The sequence below is a fragment of the Cladophialophora immunda genome (genome assembly GCF_000835495.1).
Source record: "Cladophialophora immunda strain CBS 83496 unplaced genomic scaffold supercont1.8, whole genome shotgun sequence".
NCBI lineage: Eukaryota > Fungi > Ascomycota > Eurotiomycetes > Chaetothyriales > Herpotrichiellaceae > Cladophialophora > Cladophialophora immunda.
In genome coordinates this window covers 82,106-101,913 of record NW_015622548.1, presented here as the reverse complement: position 1 = coordinate 101,913, position 19,808 = coordinate 82,106, and the positions used below count along the sequence as shown (strand labels likewise).

The 19,808-nt window shown below is 51.4% G+C and overlaps 4 protein-coding genes across 4 annotated transcripts; 2 read left to right on the top strand and 2 right to left on the bottom strand.

The window, feature by feature from the left end:
• Positions 1-11,338: 11,338 nt before the first annotated feature.
• PV07_12116 (uncharacterized protein) lies at positions 11,339-14,420 on the top strand (the record flags this gene model as incomplete). The annotated part of the gene is made up of 4 exons (XM_016399609.1): positions 11,339-11,596; positions 11,647-11,713; positions 11,773-11,819; positions 12,696-14,420. 4 exons carry the CDS (start codon positions 11,339-11,341, stop codon positions 14,418-14,420), a joined length of 2,097 nt encoding a protein of 698 aa, XP_016242421.1.
• A 289-nt stretch (positions 14,421-14,709) lies between these two features.
• PV07_12115 (uncharacterized protein) lies at positions 14,710-15,762 on the bottom strand (the record flags this gene model as incomplete). Its single annotated transcript, XM_016399608.1, has 1 exon — positions 14,710-15,762. One exon carries the CDS (start codon positions 15,760-15,762, stop codon positions 14,710-14,712), a length of 1,053 nt encoding a protein of 350 aa, XP_016242420.1.
• A 276-nt stretch (positions 15,763-16,038) lies between these two features.
• PV07_12114 (uncharacterized protein) lies at positions 16,039-17,141 on the bottom strand (the record flags this gene model as incomplete). The annotated part of the gene is made up of 4 exons (XM_016399607.1): positions 16,039-16,223; positions 16,276-16,670; positions 16,729-16,786; positions 16,844-17,141. 4 exons carry the CDS (start codon positions 17,139-17,141, stop codon positions 16,039-16,041), a joined length of 936 nt encoding a protein of 311 aa, XP_016242419.1.
• A 719-nt stretch (positions 17,142-17,860) lies between these two features.
• Positions 17,861-19,747, top strand: PV07_12113 (uncharacterized protein). The gene has a single exon (XM_016399606.1). The coding sequence runs from the start codon at positions 18,035-18,037 to the stop codon at positions 18,695-18,697; it is 663 nt and encodes a 220-aa protein (XP_016242418.1). The 5' UTR covers positions 17,861-18,034; the 3' UTR covers positions 18,698-19,747.
• Positions 19,748-19,808: the final 61 nt, after the last annotated feature.

Sequence of the window (19,808 nt, the reverse complement as noted above, 5' to 3'; positions counted from 1 at the left end):
TCGCCGATCGTAGAGATCCTCGGGCGCTGGCCAGAGACACTTGCGCCCGGCGATGTGGCAGTTGCGACAACAAGGCCTTTGACCGAGCCTCTCCTCCCCGCACTTGAGCCTGCGGCCCTTGCACGTAAAGCAACCCGTCTTCGTTCGAAGCCTTGCTGCTGGCATTGTTTGGCCTGTCAAATTGCTGTCCGACAATATGGAGAGGGCGCCAGAATTGGAATCACGCACGTCAGGATGGTATTTTTGTTGGAAATGGCAGAAAGGCGGAAGATGGCAATCAACGGCAGCGAGGTCGAGACATTCTAAGTACCCAATTTACCCCATGGAAAGAGCATTTAAACCGCTTGATAAGGTTCGGTTGCTTATCAATTGGCGGGTGAGGGGGTCTGGGCCTGTAGTCTAACTACACGGGTAGATAGCTGTCAGACTCTTCTCCTTCCTACATCTACCAATAGTATACCGCCCTGTCGTTGCTCCGCTCCACAGCGGATCGCTCCAAGAAGAGGCCATGGCCCTACGGGCTGGGTCCCGACTGGTCATATCTCAAGCAATGGGGTGCTTGAGGCAGTCGTTGCCTTCACGATCGACATCCTATTGGTGATTGAGACCACATTATCCAGTCTGCGAATACAGTCGTTGGAAGCCCTTGAGCAGCACAGGGTGACATGGAACTGTCTTGGGTTAAGATCCTGAAAATTTGCCTGCATTTCGACCACGATCTCAACGACACAGATGGGCTACCAACTAGCGTACAGCGAGAACCTCACAGTCTCATTCTTGAACAATCTTCGAGATCAGTTCCGACGCAGCAATGGTGGCCTCGTCACGAAAGTGTTTGCCCACCACTTGGAGTGCAATAGGAGCGTCGACATATTTTTCCGGAGAGTCTGGTGTCCGTGATAACCATGTCAGTAAAATACCTTTACAAGATACCTGATCTGGGTCAAGTGCAGGGAGAAACCTAACGGCAGAACAGGACAACTTACACTTCTTGTATTCCTCCTCGTCTTGTTTCGAGCGGGGCGTATACCCAGTCTCAACAGGGTCGAGCTCCTGATCAACTCGGAGTCCAGTGGGAAAGATAACGGCGGGTTGATCGAGAATGTTCCATATCGCCGTGTAGAGCCAATATTTACCAGTCGCCAGCTGCGCCGCTGCCCCAACATAAGCGGGACAGAGGATGAAATCGACGCCACGTTCTTTCATCAAGCGATGGTAACTGTAAAAGTCAGCGGGATACGTCACGACGACTTGAAAACACCCACTCTGCTCTATACTCCTCTCGTCGAACGTTCAGCACCCAATTCTCTTGAACGCTAATCGGTTCTGGCCTTGCAACGCTAAATGCCCATTGAGTCAAGGGGGCTATCGGCTCTCCTCCCTTGGCAAGCAGGTCCTTCTGGAACTGAGCCGCGTCTGGAAAATACAGGGCTGAAAGAATTTCCCATCCACGCGCGTGCTCATAGGGCTCAAAATCAATCACCTTGACTCCCGCGACCTTCAATTTGGCAACGGCATTCTTCAGAGCACGTTGAACAGGTGGATGGGGGTGTACAACCCTGTCCGCGTTATGAGTCCGATGTCCGCATACAGATTCGCGGGCTGAAACACTTACCCATCGTCCCAGATAACCCCAACGGTGATCTGTTCTGGTTGCAAAGGTTTGACTGATTTCCAAGGTAGCGGGATCAAGGATGTCTCTTCTTCCCATGGCTCCTGGTCAAGAACAGACTTCTGGAACAGCGCGATATCCGCGAGGCTGTTGGCCAAAGGAGAGATCACACAACGAATGCTTTCTTGTCCGTCTCCTGCCAAGTAGACACCCTTGTAGGGATTTCGAAGAGCAGTGGTGCGAAGTCCATAGGTACCACAAAAGGCAGCCGGGACTCGAACTGAGCCGCCAATATCGGTCCCTATTCCAATCGCCGCACAACGAAAGCCTATCGAGGCACCTTCGCCCCCGCTAGAACCGCCGCTCGTGAGAGTTCGGTTATACGGGTTGACAGTTGTGCCGTTGATGGGGTTGCTACAGTCGATATGCTGTATATCATGTCAGTTGCAAGGGTTTGTTCTCATAGATTCATGGGTACTCCAGCCATACCATCAGACTTTGCGGTTGGTTGGTCCTGACGTGGAAAATAGCACCGGCAGCTTTCAGGCACCTGACAAGCAATGCATCCTCTTCGGGAATATTGTCGATCCAAGCAATATAGGTGGAGTGGCAGATACGCCCTTTCAGTCCAACATGTTCTTTCACCGAAATAGGTACACCGTGCAAGGGTCCAACTAGCTTGCCAGTGGTCTTGTAATGGGCGTCCAACTCGGCCGCACGAGCGAGGGCGTCATCGACCATAAATTCAGTAGCAAAGTTCAACAGCTGCTGGCCAATATGGGCTCTCTTCAAGAATGCTGTCACCGTCTCCACAGCAGTAAGAGTTCCGTTGGCCATTTGGGCGACCAGGTCCACCGCATTGGTCTCGGTGATCTCAAGTTCGCGCGGGGTTAGGAGCTTGCAGCTTCGAGGGAAAGCTGAAACATTAAGCTGGTCGGGGGGCGGTAGTTCCTCTGAAGGCAGCACCCAAGCTGGATTCATAGAGCTGCGGGTTATTTGTCGGCATTTTTCAGCCTTGACCTCCCATTCGGCGGCTACCATGATGGATAATAGTCTCCTCGCAACCAAGGAAAATGTGAGAGTGCACGATACAGCTTACGCCGCAGAATGGAGGAAGGACGTTATATATATGCCGATGCATGTTGCGGAAGCAATTGAGGACATTAAACTCCTAACAGACCTGTCCATGGCTTAGGAATCTGACCTGTAGTCTGTTTGAATTGTTACCCAGCACCCAACGAGGTCGAATTGCGAGGTTTTCGTGCGCAAGGGCATCCGGCCCTTACAACGATCAGAGAAACCGTTGGCCATCCAATGGGGTTGATTTGCGGGGGACTATCTCTCGGCGCGATTGATGTGACCAGGTGAGTGACCTTTGGTTTCTTGAAGAAGTGTTGCCTCAGATGAATGAGATAAGGCCTTGTTCTTGGGCGGCGACTCTCCTGATTTTAGCTTTGCGCAGCTGGTTTAATTGGACCCACCTCGCAATTACACGCCATTGGCTAGCCTTGCAAAACCCACCCCCTCCCGGGGTCGCAACTGCTGGGGATTGGCTTCATGCCCTGATCCCTGTCCTTCTCCTCAGGACGTTGGCTCTATCGGACTTGTCCTCATTCTTGGTAGAACGTTGTGTTGCGTATGCTGCTGCCACTTGAATATCTGAGGACGATCACTCCTCGTGTTATCGTGCTGGGTAGAGATAACATCCAGCCGAATCGGAAATCTCGCAATTGCCGTCCATTCGACAGGAAGGCCATAGTCGAGGTCTTCCAGCGTGAATGTTCCGCGATAGGATAATGAGAGATGGGGCTTGGTTATCTGTCCTTACAACTGCAGAGCGACAGAAGCTTCACTATACATGCGACAGCTGCTGCAAAGGAATATAAGATCCTCTCATCCCCCCTGTGGTCGCTTGTCGATCTCTCAGTGTGTTTTTATATCAACTCCTGAGCCGCATCGTCACTCAGCCTGCTTCGGATAAGTGGCGACTACGCATATCATCATGATTGCATCTCCAGAATTCATTCCTGGCACAGTTCATCTAGTTGACCTCGAAGGCACGATCCATGCTCGTCATGCTGCGGGGGGAAAGAGTGACATTGTTCTCGTTCCGGCACCCTCTGACCACTATGACGACCCGTTGAACTGGAGTCCGCGAAGAAAACTCCTCTCTATAACTTGCTTGTGCATGTATGTCAATCCATGTTCGGGCTTATCGGACCCAGATGCAAAGCTAACCATGAGTTGTTGTGGTCAGCTACATCCTCGCTGTCGGAATTGCCTCAGCCGCGATTTACTCAGTCCTTGTCCCCATCTCAGTGGCCACAAATCTTACCGTCGGCGACCTGAATGCTGGAACTGGGTATATGTTCTTGTTCTTCGGCTGGGGGTGCTTGGTTTGGCAGTCTCTAGCGCAACAATATGGAAAGCGGCCAGTGTACTTGTTTTCACTCCTGGCCACGATGGTGAGTTTTACCTTTTGGCCTATTCGAACTGGATCCAACCCGCTCGGCGCATTCTTCAGAGCCACAATACTTACCACCGTTGCTAAATTATTTGAAATTGCAGGCTATCATGCTGTGGGCACCCTACACCACAAGCAACGGTCAATGGATTGCAAACAAAATTCTACAAGGATTTTTTGGCGCCCCAATTGAATCACTCTGTGAAATATCGGTGTCAGATATTGTACGTTACAAAGCTGTGGATATCGCTCACTGCCCTTGGCTGATATTGAATCAGTACTTCACCCACGAGCGAGGAACATATATCGGGGTCTATGCCTTGTTTCTGGCCGGCAGTAACTTCTTCGCACCCGTCATCTCAGGTTTCATCAACGACGGCCAAGGATGGCAGTGGGTCTTGGTTCGTTTTCAAAGGATGCCTGAGCCATAATTGCGTACACTGACACTCTTAGTACTGGTGCGCGATCTTCAACGGAGGTGCTTTCGTCATCTTGTTTTTCTTCATGGAGGAGACAAACTATCACCGTAAACCCCTCCTGGCCACGGAACCGGACGAAAACCTTTCCGAGGCAGTATCAACAAATGATGACAGCATTCCTGGAGCAGCTACAGACCCAGAAAAGACACCTGTCACCGTCAAGAGTACGCGAGATCTAGAGTCTTCCCAGGTCAATAGTCAGTCCCACGAGAAGAAATCCTTCTTGCAAAGAATGTCACTTCTCAGGAAGGAAGACCTGCAGAAGAAGAATCAATTGAAGGGTATGATTCTACGACCGTTGATATTTCTGACCTTCCCCGTCATTTTCTTCTCTGGATTCATGTACGGGGCCATCGTCTGCTACTTCAACGTGTTGAACGGAACTGCCTCGATTATTCTTTCGGCTCCACCATACAATTTCTCGTCCAGCATGGTTGGCTTGTCGTATGTGTCGTGCCTGATAGGAGTTTTGGCCGGGTGAGTAACGTCAACTGTGGCCCAGCGTGATGCATCATACTGACCTCACATGTAGTGCATACTTCTCAGGCCCGATCGGTGACAGATTCATTTTGTGGAAAGCCCGACGCAATCACGGAGTCATGGAGCCAGAGCACCGGCTGTGGCTGTACTGTGCCCTCTTAATTCTCATACCGGGTGGACTTCTTATATGGGGCCTCGGAGCTGACCATGGGGTCCACTGGTTTGGTCTCATCTTTGCCATGGGCATGCTTGCCGCTTCCATCACCATAGGATGCCAACTGCCTGTCAGCTACTGTATAGACTCGTACAAGGACATAAGCGGGGACGCCATGGTCACGGTCATCATCATCCGAAACACCATGAGTTTCGCAGTCAGTTATGGGTAAGAGGAGCTTTTTGCCGCCTACGAGACATTCCGCTAATTAAGGGTCATGCAGCATCACACCATGGGTGACCAACATGGGCTATCAGAATGCATTTCTGGTTGCCGCGTTCGTTGCGCTCGCCCAGACTTCGGTGTTCCTTGCCTTCATCAAATGGGGACGCCAATTTCGAAAGGCCAGCGTCAATCGGTATTTCAAGTACGTTAAACAGATAGAAGACGATGGATTGTCTCACAATTAGACAATTCGTACCTGGCTACGAGGGATATAAAGCACAGATCACTCATTATGCACCATACAGCAATAGAATATTATCGCTCTTCCAAATCATGACGCGAGAAGTCACGACTTCCTGGCCAATGTTCAATATTTGGCTCTGTAAAGTACACCCTGCAGCAGGGTAATCCAGCTTCTGTACCTGGGAAGGAAGTCTAAGGATTCCAGGCACTCTGCCGCTCATTTCTCAGCCTGACATGTGATACGATCTCACCAGCCTGCGAGGCTGACGGCCTTTATTGGTGCCCTGCTGCGAATCGATCTCGCTCTTAGTTACATTATTTGTACCTCTAAACTGTTTTAAACGGATGACCCGCGTAACAGTTATTACACTTGTACTTCTACTGAGAGGATGTCGCGACTCGTGAGGTGATAGGTTCATGAGCGGCATGATCGGTAGAAGGTACTGAAAGAGCTCGACCTCCAACTCGAAGACCGAATACGACGCAGCGGCGGGTTATCCGCCGAATGGCAATGCCCTCCGTTCCCTCCATTGCTTCGCCCAGCTATGGAGCGCATAATCCTCTTTTCTGCTCTCGTATTTGGAGCCCAATGAAGGCTTTGCTCCTTGCTACGATCACCATGCACGAAGAGTTCTCCAGATGTCGACTACTGAGCACTTCACTCGCCACCACGCTCACAAATTTCCAGTACGCCCAGCACACTGTCATACTGTCACACCGGAAGTGGCAGAATCACGCAAATGAGAGGCAGGACTTCTCTGCGACAAGAGCGAACTCGACCTTGGCGACGGCTTAATATCTGTCCCGAACTGCTTGAGACTGATAGTACCTTTTTTACTCCAATTTCGATTGTGAGACCTTTTTGCTCAGCCATCGAGCTTGCTGTGATATCTCGCTGGTCTTTTGCGTTATTTATACACTCCTCTCTAGCGTCTGCATCATCCAGAGCTTTTTGCTAGGAGCTTGCCTTCTCCATGGAATTTGGGCACACCACAAAGGATCACCGTCCTGAGCAAGGTCGTAGCCAACGCGGTTCAGAAATGAGCCTTGCCGTAATGGTGAAGGACGTGGTGGAGTTCGTAGACGTGGCCGAAATTCTTTTGGTAGAATTCGGGCCTTGACAAGTACACTCAAGTGTGATTTCGCCAGACTGAGGCCACTTTATGCGTCAAGTCACCAACCTTGATTGAACGGAACGCGATTGTCTGCGAGGGATTTCAGTGCCAAAGGCGTAGCCAGGGCTCGGTACTATCAATGCAGAGGTTTATCTGGTCCTCAAACACCATCCATACCGAAAGAGTTATCTTCATGCCTCTCTCAAGCCTGTCAAATGCGCAGTTGCCGTCGATGCCTTGTGAGTTTGCGCACCTTATGCGTCAAGGGATGTCAACCACCTGCTTCGCTTTGCTCGGTTCCGGCTTCGGGGCATTTATGAAACGGCGAATTACTGGCCACCTTGTACTTGTCTCTAAAGAAGGCATTATTAGGCATCGATGGCCCATCGCGGGGGAAATCGTGGCCAGAATCACAATGTGCCTCCAAGGTTTCGCCAAACCCCAAGGAGTATCTCGAGTGCCCCATGGAGTTAAATCGGGCGGGTCCCAATACAGACTTCTGCCACTTGACAATGGTCTAGATTTGCGCGCAGTGAGTCCTTGCTACGGGGCCCCGCTGCTCATGTTATGGGGCATTCGTCGCTGCAGGTTTTCATGTCTGGGCGCGAGATGTGTCAAATATTGAGGGAATGATGTTCTTCACATATAAGAAGCATACGTTCTTCCTCGACATTAGAGATCTCTTATCGAACAACTTCGAGTCACTTGGGCTACTCTGCCATCATAGACATGGGTAAAAGGTACAACTGGTTTTGCGCCATCGTGGCGGGGTTCGGGAGTATGTTGTACGGAATCGACAACGTTGTCATTGCCGGCACGTAAGTATGCCCTTCTGAGGTCAAGTCAACGATCGTTCATGTGAATCACAGGTTTGCACAGCCTGGCTTTCTCAACAAATTTCGTCCTTCGGCGACATTGCTGGGGTGAGTCAAGTATTTACCATAACTATTGTCGTGTGATCCAGCTGAGACATCAATAGCGCAATCGCCACCAGTTTCTATGGTGGTACACTTCTAGGTATCATCGGGGTCTTTTCCTTGACGGACAGATTCAGTCGCAAGAGAACCCTACAGTTCGGTGCTGCACTTGGGTTGGTTGGGGCTTTGCTTCAGTCTGTTGCGCAGCAGATCGCCCTTTTCACCGCTGCACGTGTCCTCACGGGAGTGGCTTCAGGCGTCATGCTCACAACGGTACAAATCTATCAGTCGGAGATCTCGCCCCCGAATGTGCGCGGCAGGATGATCACCTTACAAATTTGTACCATAAACATTGCCGGCCTAGCCATTGCCTTTACTGGCTATGGAACTTACCATTCGGACAATGCGGATCTGCAGTGGTAAGTGGTGTTCCTGAGCATTTCAATGCGTGTGCGAGGGTTGACAGCTGTTCCAGGAGACTGCCTATTGCACTGCAATGTCTGCCTGCGCTCGCATTGTTTATCGGATGCTTCTTCATTCCGTTCACACCACGATGGCGTAAGTATAGTCCCGGCAAGGGTGCGCTCTATCCGTTAACACCAAGACAGTGGTCATGCATGGTCGCTATGAAGAAGCCAAAACCGTACTCAGGAGACTTCACGACGATAATAAGGATCATACTTTCTGGGAGAAAGAGTATGCAGTCCTGGTGGCCCAGCTCGATTTCGAGAAGGAAGAGACGTCCGGTGTCACCTTTTGGCATATGTTTACCAACAAAAAGGAGCTCAAACGTGCTGGACTGGCAGTGGCTGCCTTGACAAGCTGCCAAACCACTGGGGCGCAGACGATTCAAGTGTTTCAAGTGAGTGTTTGGTTCTACGGCTCAACTCTCAATTTTGCTGATAGTGAGGCCAGTCGGTCATATATGCGAGCCTGGGCTTCGATACAGCCAAGGTCCTGCTCTACTCCTGTATATTCCAGATTCTCCTGAATTTGGGCGGTGCCGTCAATCTGATCGCAATCGATTGGCTTGGTAGGCGGGTCTTGTTCATCTCCGGCCTTGTCATGCTCTCGGTCATTCTGGCCCTCTTCACTGCATGCCAGGCGCAGTTTGAAAGAACCGCGGACACCGGTAAGTCTGACCAACGTTCACCTGGGGAGTCAGTCTCTGACTTCGCTCAGCTTGGGGCAAGGCCGGGATCGCAATGGTCATGATCTTCATCTTCTTTTACGCCTGTACCTACGTTTCTACCGGTTATGCCTACGCGGCCGAAATCCTACCAACCAAGATTAGAGCTCAGGGCATGGCCCTAGGGATGTTCTCGGCGTACTCGATGATCATTATTTTTGGCCAAGTCACTCCTATCGCGCTGGACAAAGTTGGCTACAAGTATTTACCTCTATTCATTGGATTCAACCTCTTCTTCCTCCCCGTCATTGCTATCTGGTGCAAGGAGGTGAGTTCCTGAATACAAACTCTTGACAACCCGACAGGCTGACCGTATCTGGCAGACGAAGGGGCTATCGTTAGAAGAGATCAACGCTGTCTTTGGGGAGACGGTGGTGGCAAGGATGAATGAGCTTAGCGAAGACGCCGCTCACGAGAAGACGGCGATCACGGTCGAACATCAGGATTAAGATCGGATCTTAGCAAAGAATAAGTGCGGTGAGAGGAAGATTGCAATTGCAGCAGAACGGTGATGCGAGGACGAGATAAAGACTTTCACCACAAGAACAAAGCTCGGATACGTGATTGCTCTAGTACCAGCAACAAAATAACTATACACACGTCTCATAAACAACCAATAGTTTTAAAACTTTTCGCGCCCCTTGGAAGAATTGGGTTGGTCTCCTTATGAAACTTGCCGTATCGAGGCGATGGAGACTGATTTCTCCTAGATCCGGGAACAGCAGTCATGCAAGCTTGTTGTGCTAACACAGCAAGAAAGCGACCATAGATAACAGGTAGTCTACTTATATCCAGTGGCTGGGAAATTATTCTCAAAACCACTTGCATTTTTGATTCAAAGGATGGATACTAATCTCGAAGGTCCAAAGATTGTACGGGGGGCGTCGGTCCGAAAAGACCAGCGCCTTGTCCTGCCGCCAGTTTCCCACTATCGACAACGATCACAGTGCCATTCACTGCGGCAGCAAGATCTGAAGCAAGGAACAAGCCAAGGTTGGCTACCTCCTCCGGCAGCGCTATTCGGTTGTAGTAATACATGGCGTTTTCGCCCGTCATACCACTCGATTTGAAGAAGGCGTCTTCGTCCTGTTTGACCTGAGTCGGGTTGTCGATGTGGTGTCCGGCGAAGCCCTCCGCACCATCTTCGGCTCTGGCGCCGTTGCTGTGGATGCTGGTTTGAGTGAATCCTGGGGCGATGCAGTTGATGCGGATATTGCTGGTGGACAATTGCACCGAGGCATTCGCGATCATGCCGTGGCAAGCCGCCTTGACTGAAGAGTATGCTATGTCGGTGACGGCGCCCGAGATTGCTCCTATTGAAGACGTCACGACGATGGCGCCCTTAGATTCCGGTTTGGTTGAGGAAGTGAAGCTCATCGCTTGGGCCCCGTACTTGATCGCCAAGAAGACGCCCATCTGCATGACTGCGAACGCCCTCTGAAATTGAGCTGTGGTCAGGTCGCCCAAGCTTCTGTGGTCGGTTAGTAAGAAGGTGGTGTTCTTTTGGGAGCGGGCCAACAAGGTAGCGCAGCGGCTTGCTACAGAGCCTACCGGTATTTCGCGTAGCCTGCATTGGCAAAGAAAAAGTCGAGGCGTCCATGGTTTGTCAAGATCTCTCTCAGCACTTCAAGCGTCGCCTGTTCGCTGGAAACATCGAGCACCCGAGTCTCGACTTTGCACTTTGGATTGATCTTCTTCGCCGCTCCGATGAGGGCGTCGTGGAAGTTCAAATGGAGGTCACACGCATAGACAGCCGTCGCACCTGCTTCGACGGCACCCAGAACAAGTGAACGACCAATACCAAATGCAGAACCAGCGCCAGTGACAATACCGACTTGCCCTTCGAGTGAGATAGGTATCATGTTGATGGGATTGCGATCGATTGAGGTCTGTGCGGGGTCCAACTAAGTGGTGGGTTTGTCAGTGCATTGCGGTAATCTGAAGGACCAAGTTCGGGCAAAGTAGAAGCAGCACCTCTCATTCATCGTGATTCAAAGAATTAGCAGACGTCTATTAAGGTGAACAGTGTCCTCGATGGTAGCTGTCCCTCGACTGGACATTCTGGGGGATGGTCCAACAAGAGGGGAACGCCTTTCCTTTTGGAGTGTATGATTTGCCCCATGGAGTAACTCACTTACCCCTTTGAGAAATTCGTCTACTCCTTTGGGTGACGGTCTAAAGGAGAAGTTCGGGGCAGGATCCGTCTTCAGTCTAGTTTTTTGACGTGCTTAGCAATTATTATATGGCTTCTGGCCGGGAGTACTACCTCTCAGCGGCAAAAGCACCACCCTTGTGGTCAATCCCGATGTCATTGAAGAAGGTCTCGAATGTCGCCGGTATCCACGTGCCAGGTCACTTTGAAAGAGGAAGGATAAAAGAACATGTACGAGCACTCGTGCTCAAAGTATCGTCCTTCCTTGATGCATCATCCTTTTTCACCCTTAGACGATAAGTATCAATATGGCTTCCATTGACCTAAGCTCTACGCCCGCCTTTTCCGCCAAGGTGCCCCCCGAAAAATCACAGACGATCCTCCTTGTGACCATTACAGTCGACCCTTCCGATATAGACGAGTTTCTCAAAGGCTTACACATTTGTTATGACCGCTGTGTCGAGGAGCCGGAGTGTTTGTCATTCGAGGTCTTTCACAGTCAGGATTCGCCTGGCCGATTCCGGTTTCTGGAGATCTGGGCAAAGGATCGGGAATGGTTTGAATCGGTGAGCTTCTGCTTGTGGTGTAGGGATTCATTGCGACTGACAACTCGCAGGTCCAGATGAAGAAGCCGTACTACGATCCATACCATGAGGCCACCATCAAACTATGGACCGAGCCCCGTACGCAGCTGAATTGATCTTGGGAGCTGCACAGAAGTATGCTAACTGTGTTTCCCCAGGGACTCTAGAGTTCTTTGACCGGCAGCCTGGGCTTTCGGCCATAAATGTAAAGTGATTCCGATCGCTCGGGGTGTGTTGGGCAAATATCCTGAGAGCCAGTCAATTTGTAACGCGGTCAGATGGTGCGGCTCAAAAATGAAATAGACATACAGTCTTGAATAAATGCTCTTGATAAATTCCCGTCCCACCATTTTCGGTGATGGATGGTGCTCTGTTGTCTATATCTAAGTAGTAATTATGCCCTAGCGATCTAATTTCGCCCACTAACATTCTCTCCTCAAACGACGATCCCAGGTGACGTAGCCGAGTTTATCAATACCATGCTAGCGCTTAATTGGCGGCTATAACGGCTGTCCGGTCAAGATTATTAAAGCAGTTCTCTTCCTGTGCCCGTGCTGAGCTAGGGGCGGCGGACTCTTTGCTCCCTCCTTACTCGATTAAATCTGCCAGATCCCCTTGCCGTAATTTTCTTCCACTTCCCTCGACTATTTACTCAACTTCAATCACTCCCGGAAGAGCAAGGAGTGACGTGATCGACGTCGATCTTACGCCGCTGGCGATGTTCTACACCTTCGCCACTCCCAGAACCGATGGTTGCATCAAGCATCCCCAGCGGACAAAGCCCCAAACTAAGCAGCGCCCCAAGGTGAGCGTTGCATGTGAACGTTGTCGCGACTATCGGATTCGCTGCGGCAATCGAACGCCATGCCATCAGTGCATCGCGGTCAATGCTCGGTGCAAGCGGGCGGCCTCTAAGGGAAGTCTGTCACCTGTAGTGGCCGACCAGACTGGCGGCAGCCAAGCAGTTCGGACGATCTCCTCCCCAGACCTCTTACAAAGAGACACTCCGAATGTTGATACAGCTCCCGACAGAGTGGCTCTGCCTTGTTCGGCAGCTCCAAGGTGGACTCGCACGAGGCAGCTTTCTACCATCTTAACGTCATTCCTTGAATCCGCATCCAAGGCAATCCATCAGATTCCCCGAGATCCATTGTTCATCGAGTACGACACGCCTATATCAGTGTATCACACAAGCTCTCTGGAGTCGGACGCCCCGCCCGTGACTCTTTTGTCCAAAGAAGAGACGGACTGCTTGTTGGACCTCTACTGGCCCACGTTCGAGATTGAGATACCCATCCTGGATCCGATTTCATTTAGAGCGCAGTATGAGTGTCTCTGGTCCAAGGATGGACAGGCAAGATCTTCACCGCCGCTCGTGGATGCGCTCACAGCCTTGGCTTCACAGCACGCTCAGAGCGCAGATTTGATGGGGCGGACGGTGGGCACAAGGCACTTGAGGTGCATGTACCATGGGGACGTCGGCCTCGCGTCCTTCTGCTACCTTCGGCGATGCCGCAAGACACTTGAGCAGGATGTCAGCGAGCCTTCCCTGACCAAAGTGCAGACATATGCTTTCATGACGGCCTACTTACTCAATGCTGGCCAGTACGAGACGGCGTACACCATGCTCGGTGTGGCGATACGACTGGGGTACTTGCTTGACATACACGTGGAGCGCGAGGTCGACGATGAGGAGCCACCGGTGGGAGACTGGGTGAGCCGGACGTGGTGGTTCCTCATTCACTTGGATCTCCGATGTTCGCTGGAGCTCGGGAGGCCGCTCGCTGTCCACTGGCCTGGCTTACCTCCCTCTAAACCGCCGTCGGCGACGTTGGCAACCACCCAATATCACATCTCTCGCGCCAGGCTCACCGCTGCAATATTGTCGGCGCTTGACACTTTGATGCGAAACTCACCGGCCACGCCACGTGGTGGCAATGTGATTGTCTCGCTGGACGCGGAAAGCTTGGAGAAGACCCTGCGTCCCCTTGAGCAATGGAAACAAGACACCTGCCACGACAACGAACCCTTCTATCTGCGACTCAACACGGCGCAGGACGAGATCACCCGTCCGCGGCTGAGGACTGTTGGCTGGGAGAGGCAATCTACACTACTGTCGTTATATTATCATGACGCCATAAGAAGATTCTTTCAGCCCTTCGTCACCGTCTTCCTCTCCGAGTCACAGCCACCACAGCTTCCTCGGAATTTGGGGCAAGTATCTTTGTTGGCCAAAAAGGGAGCAGATCACGCCATGGCAATCATCGACATCATTCATGACGGCCTGCGATCGTCGGATGCTCTGTACGGCTGTTTTGAGCTGTACGTCTTGGAGTGGAACGCCCTGTTGAGCATCTTTGCCTTGACAATGGCCTGCCCGTCGCTGTTGCCCTGCTCGCTCGCACTTGAAAAGCTGGAGCGGGCGTCGTTGCTGTTCGAGCTGGGCGAAAAGCGACATGCTGTGGCGAAGAGAGCTTGGATTCTGACTCAGAGGCTGAGGACGCAACTGCTCGACGCCACCAGAAGCTGTGCGGCCAAGTCCCGAAATACCGACAACGGGCTCCAGGCTGAAGCCCCAGTCAACGCACTATTACCCACGGATCCGGAGTCCGTTTCATTATATACGGATCAACAGTGGTGGCAGGAGGAATCGGCTGAGGACGTGTGGTCTTGGCTGGAGGATTTTGGGACCACGGACTCGTGGGAAAGCGAGTGTCTGGAGATTGACGGACTGCTCAATACGACCCATTCACTGCCTTCCATCGATTTGAGCACTTCGGATAGAGACCACCATCCGCAAGCTTGATTGGGCTGGTGACATATCAATTGAGCCAAAGAAGTTCCAAATACGAATCAAAGAAATCTACACCATTGCCAGCGATAGTCAATAAGTGCTACAGGCAATCAAAAATCCGGCAATATTAACGCAGGGTGCGCTCGAGTCGTCATTTTCCCCCTTTTGAATCGGGGGAGCGAGCACCCGTGTCTCACCGATCGTAGGGTCCAAGAGTCCTCACTCATTTGACCTTTGTCGGGTTCGGTTCTCTAAAAATGAAGGGCAAACAATGTTCAGTCTTTCGCATATGATTCCGTTTCTAGACGAGCTCGAAGGTCGTCAGATAAGTGGCTCCACCAAAGTCAAACCCAGCGTCAGAAAAGGAACTTCCACTGTCTTCTCCATGCTCTCCCTCACCGACACCCTGCGGCAAGTCAAAGATCTTCCAAAATTTCGGGAGCCACCTGGGCCATGCACTTCCTTCTACACTCTCCCAGGATTCAGGGGAAGTCGCCCATTCTCTTCCCATGAAGTAGCCGATTCGTTCATACAGTGGCAGGTGGTCGTTCTCGGAAAATCCTTCGGCTCGAATAAGCACCAATCCCTCGATGCCGAAGCTTGTTCCCAGTTTTGACGGGCGAGTCTGGATGATGGCAGCTCGTAAGCGCTCCGGCTTAGCTTTGTGCGCTGTGCTGTCGCCACTGTCGATGCGGTCAAGCGCATCACTATAGTCATGGGTAAAATACACCTTACCTTGGGTGGGTCGTGAATCCATTCTTTCGGACCCATCCACCGGTAAGAAATGTCTTATCCCCTCGTCAGAAGCGCCAATTTCCAGCAGAGGTGCCTGGATCCGCAAAGCAGTATTGGTGGTATCAATGCCTTTGGGAGTACGGGTGGTTTGGCCAGGGTATTTGACAATGCGTGCAACAATCTGTACGCATTCGTCTTCAAAGCCTGTGTTCTCCGACGAGTCAGAAAAAGCGATAGGGCCGGCCACCGAAGCCCATGACCAGGACGGACAGAGACATCCGTTTCGTTTAGAATCAAAGAAACGTGTTTTGAACGGGCGCCTCCAGAGCAGGGCTCTTGGCATGTGTGAGCGCCACAAGCCTGCGAGCTCCTGATCCCGAGTGGCCACGTTCACTAGATTTTTTAAACCCTCGATCGCCAGCAGCTTGTCCGACTCGTAAGTCAACTCTCGTCTTGTGTAATCGGTGACAAGGCGCCCCCAGGCGTCGAACCGTTGATAGCTGCCCCAAGTGACATGTTGCGCCCTGCCAGAATCCGTCACAGTTTTGTCCGGGACTTGAGAAGTGGTAGAAAGGCGTGGCAGATCCTCATCACGGTGGCCAGGCTTGGAATGCTCCATAATTTCCTGTCTCGTATTCCTGATGTAAATCCTGAAGTTTATCAAGCTGTTCTCATGAGGCAAGGGTTCATTGGGAGAAGCTTGATACTCATCTATCAAGCCAAGCTCGGGGTACGACTCGGACCGGCGACCAAGGTCACACTCCCACAAAATCTGCTGCTCTCCGAAATAAAGTGTGCGAATGGGAAGCAACTGCTCTTGGAGAATCCATCCGCGCTGCGCCAGTGGTGATTCATCTACTGCCTTCGGCCAAACCGTCTCGTCAAACACTTGATACTACAGATAGTCGCCACGACCTGGGCGCTCCACCGCACAGGAGCGGGTAAAGGATGATGATCGCCTTCGGAAAATGCCCTCAGATGAGGCGGTCAAGGCGGAAATATTCAGCAAGGCGTTGGAATAAACCTCAGCCACCTTCATTGCCGCTTCACGAATGTTTATACCCTCGTCTTGAAAGATACCTGCAGCCAGATTAGTACTAGCCACGAAATGAAAAGGTCATATTTGTGTTACAGAGGGAGTCAATCCAAATGTACCGCACGCCAAGGTGTCTTGCTACCGTCATTGCATCAACGTAAGTCTTGGACAACGATGATATTGGCATGCCGGCTTCCATCTCCCGCTGTGTATCCTGGACGAGTTTGGGTGTTTCGAGGACACATCGGTGACTGAGTGTAACATACGGCTCAACAAGATCAATATCTGAGACTTTGGCCGCTCTCCAGAATCCAACACCAAGGCTCAGAGGGTCGATCTCTACAAGCCGCGGGGGACGCCAATCTGAGAATTTCCCAAAGTTACCGCACTGCCTATGGTTTGCCCTGCAGTCTCGCAGCCATTCAAGACCTAAATCGAGAACATGAGCATCACCGGTGTACTCGGCAAGCTCGTTCTTGCGGTGGGTATCACTACTCCTTTCGTTAGCCCTTTCGTGAATGGCACCCCAGGGATTCTATCATGACGAACCTTGAGAGATCCACTGTGAATCGGCAGGTCACGGTTTCCGGAACATCAAAATCAGTGTCTGACATTTTGATCAGCGCTATGCGGAGAAAGGGTCGACTGAGTACTGTTTACTAACTGCGATGATAAGTGAGCGACAATTTGATGTGGTCGTCATCGTCTACCCCTGTGACACGTCTCTTTATCAAAGCGTCATCGTCTCTTTCACCAACCTCTTCACCAAGCTCATTGCAAGGAAAACATCCCAGCGTGAGGGAGCGCTCGAATTCTTCCGGGCTAGATTCATCTTTCAGGTCTTCCCGGCTGGGAGCGTTGTCTTTCTTGACATCTGATGCCGAAAAATCGCCTTCTTCGTCATGAGCGAGAGCGAAGCTTGTGATTTTGTGGACCGGGCCTAGACAAGCATCGCAGACCATGCCGATGATCCGAGATGTGCATAAAAGACCTCACAATGACCTGGCATGGACAACTCTTTCCCTACGACGCTTTCCGGGAGTAATTGAATGAGGTCCTAGTTCAGAATTCAACATTGGTCAGTGCGAGACGTCAACATGTCTGATCCAGCCTTAAATCGGATATAATTACATGAGGTCTTTGTTCAGGTCTCTTTTGCTGATGTGGCAGAATAGGTCGAATCTGTCTCGCTTATCAGTCGGCCTCGAAAGGGAAAGATCAGTGACGTGGCCGTTTATGTAACTGTTGCTTAGCGAGAGTTGGTGAGCCCGTCCCCGCGAGCTGGTGGCCATTGTTGGTGAACCTCGGGCGAGGACCGAGTACATCGAGCCGTAGCCTTAATCATCCCCCAGGATTTGTTCTGATGCGCACTACCATGACCATATGGTTGCATGGCAATCGTGACCGCCGGTTGTTTTCGTCGTGCAATCCAATAGCAAATCCGCTTCCGGTAGTGAATCTAGGCGCGTAATCTATTCACTGGGACAGCCAAGGGTGTGAAAGGGCATATTCAGCTAGCCCTCACACAAGGGGTATAGTGAGGCGTGCTTATAGAAAGTAGGGGAGAAGGATAAATAGGACGAAGCCGAGAGTGAGGGCAGGGGGTGAATAGTAGTCTACAAAAGTGGCCATGCCGGGGTGAGGGTCAATAGAGAGGCTGGATGTATCTAGACATGCCACCGCTTTCTCCGCCAAGACTCGCAGTAATGAAGACACTTCGACATGTTGACTGGGCGAGTCTCCCAATCTTCGACTTCAATTCTTTCGCTCTTATCCCGATTCCCTATTGACCGCATATTTCCATCTGCTCAACTTATGCTCTTGTGCACTGATTGCTGCCAGTGAAAAAATCACCATGGCTTCGACCGACGACGCTTTGGAGACTTATACTCACCTCCCCCTCCACATCGATCCCCAGACGAAACAAATCTCCATCCTTTCCTCCGACAAGACGTTGCAAGATGCCATCTCTAATATCAATAAGCTCCACACGTCCTTCAAGTCACTTGACACCCCGAATAACATCCCACCTCCTCCTCTGCCAGTCAACCCCAAACGATCCGGCCAGATCCAGAAATTGCGAGAGTCGGCGGTGGCAGCCTCGCGCAAAGGCCAGCATGCGGACGCGGTCCGCCTCCTCGGAGTTGGCATAGATATGGCCGCTGCACGGCCAGGATGGGAGCCTATGGGACTGGCTAGAGAAGAACTCGCTTTGATGTATCTCTCTCGTGGCGCGGCCAATGCTGACCTGCAAAACTGGGTGGAAGGTCTGAAAGATGCCGAGTGCAGTATTGAATGCAAACGAGGCCCTGGCACCGGTCCGAATGGAGAAAGGGTCCCGGGCAATGCGAAAGCGTATATTGTCGGAGGAAGATGCCTGATGGAAATGGGACGATGGCAAGATGCTGTTGAATGGCTGGAGAGAGCGATTGAGATCGAGGGAAAGGAGGGCGACGACTGTCGGGAACTCATGCGACGGCTCACGGAAGCAAAGAGACACACGGGGAAAAAAGATTGAACGACACGCCGCAGCTGGACCAGCGTATGAATGCTGCATAACACAATCGTGGAGATGTGAGGGATGAATCTTTGCCGGGAGCGTTGGTCATCACAAACCGTCCAGTGCCAGATCAAACAATGTCCGGACATCCACTCCGCTTTAGAGGGGATACCGGGTTCCTTCGAATGCGACACCAACACCGGATACTAGAAATGAACTGCCTTATTTTGCATCATGTACCCACTCATCGGAAGCGAGGGAGTCGTCCTTGAGGAGTTGAATTTGAAGGTATTCTCTCGCTGCATATCCAAGACTCCTTTCTCAATTGGGGATATCGAAGCTGAGAGCGGCGTCGACAAGCCTTGCTACGAGATTCCACCTTCCTCTGATCGTTGCCAGAGCGCCAGTTCAAGCCGAAGAGGACCGAGACGCGCGATCCTCGTCCACGGGGGAGAACAGAGCCTCGGGCAAGATCAAGTCCTTTATCCCACTTGGCTCCTGACTCGACTGGGTGTGTCGCCGCAGCTGGGACGATGCTGTTCTCAAAGCTCTCGAAGACCTGATCAGGACCTATACTCCTCCCACAGCACACGAGGAGTTAGGACATCGTGAGACATTGTTGTCTGTGCTTCGATTGATCTCACAGTGTCTCTACTCGGAATTCGGAGTTGCAAGAGCGAGCACTCGTGAAGACCCAGATTTGCTTGCTGTCCGAAAGCCTATAGGCAGTCCATCTGGGTGCAATCCAACGAATTCTGCATGTTCTATAGTCTGGCCTTCCTCGGCTATTATCGTAACATTTCATGGTTCATGATAAGCTCTCTAGACGAGAAGACTCTCGATCTTGGACGGTACGTGCCTTGAGAGTCCTTTTCAGGATATCATGGCCTGTCCATTGATAGGTCATCTCTAGATATGTGTACATCAAGACTTCTTCAGAAATCATTGGCATAGTCTAGCACCGAATAGACGCCATCTCAGGATGTAGCTAAATTGTCAATGAGGATAGGGATATTATCATGTCTGAGGGTACACTAAATACTGTTATCAATGAGAATTGCTTTCGGGGCTAATAAGTCGGAGTAATAATAACACACCACAGACCTTTTTCTATTCAGATAAAGCCACT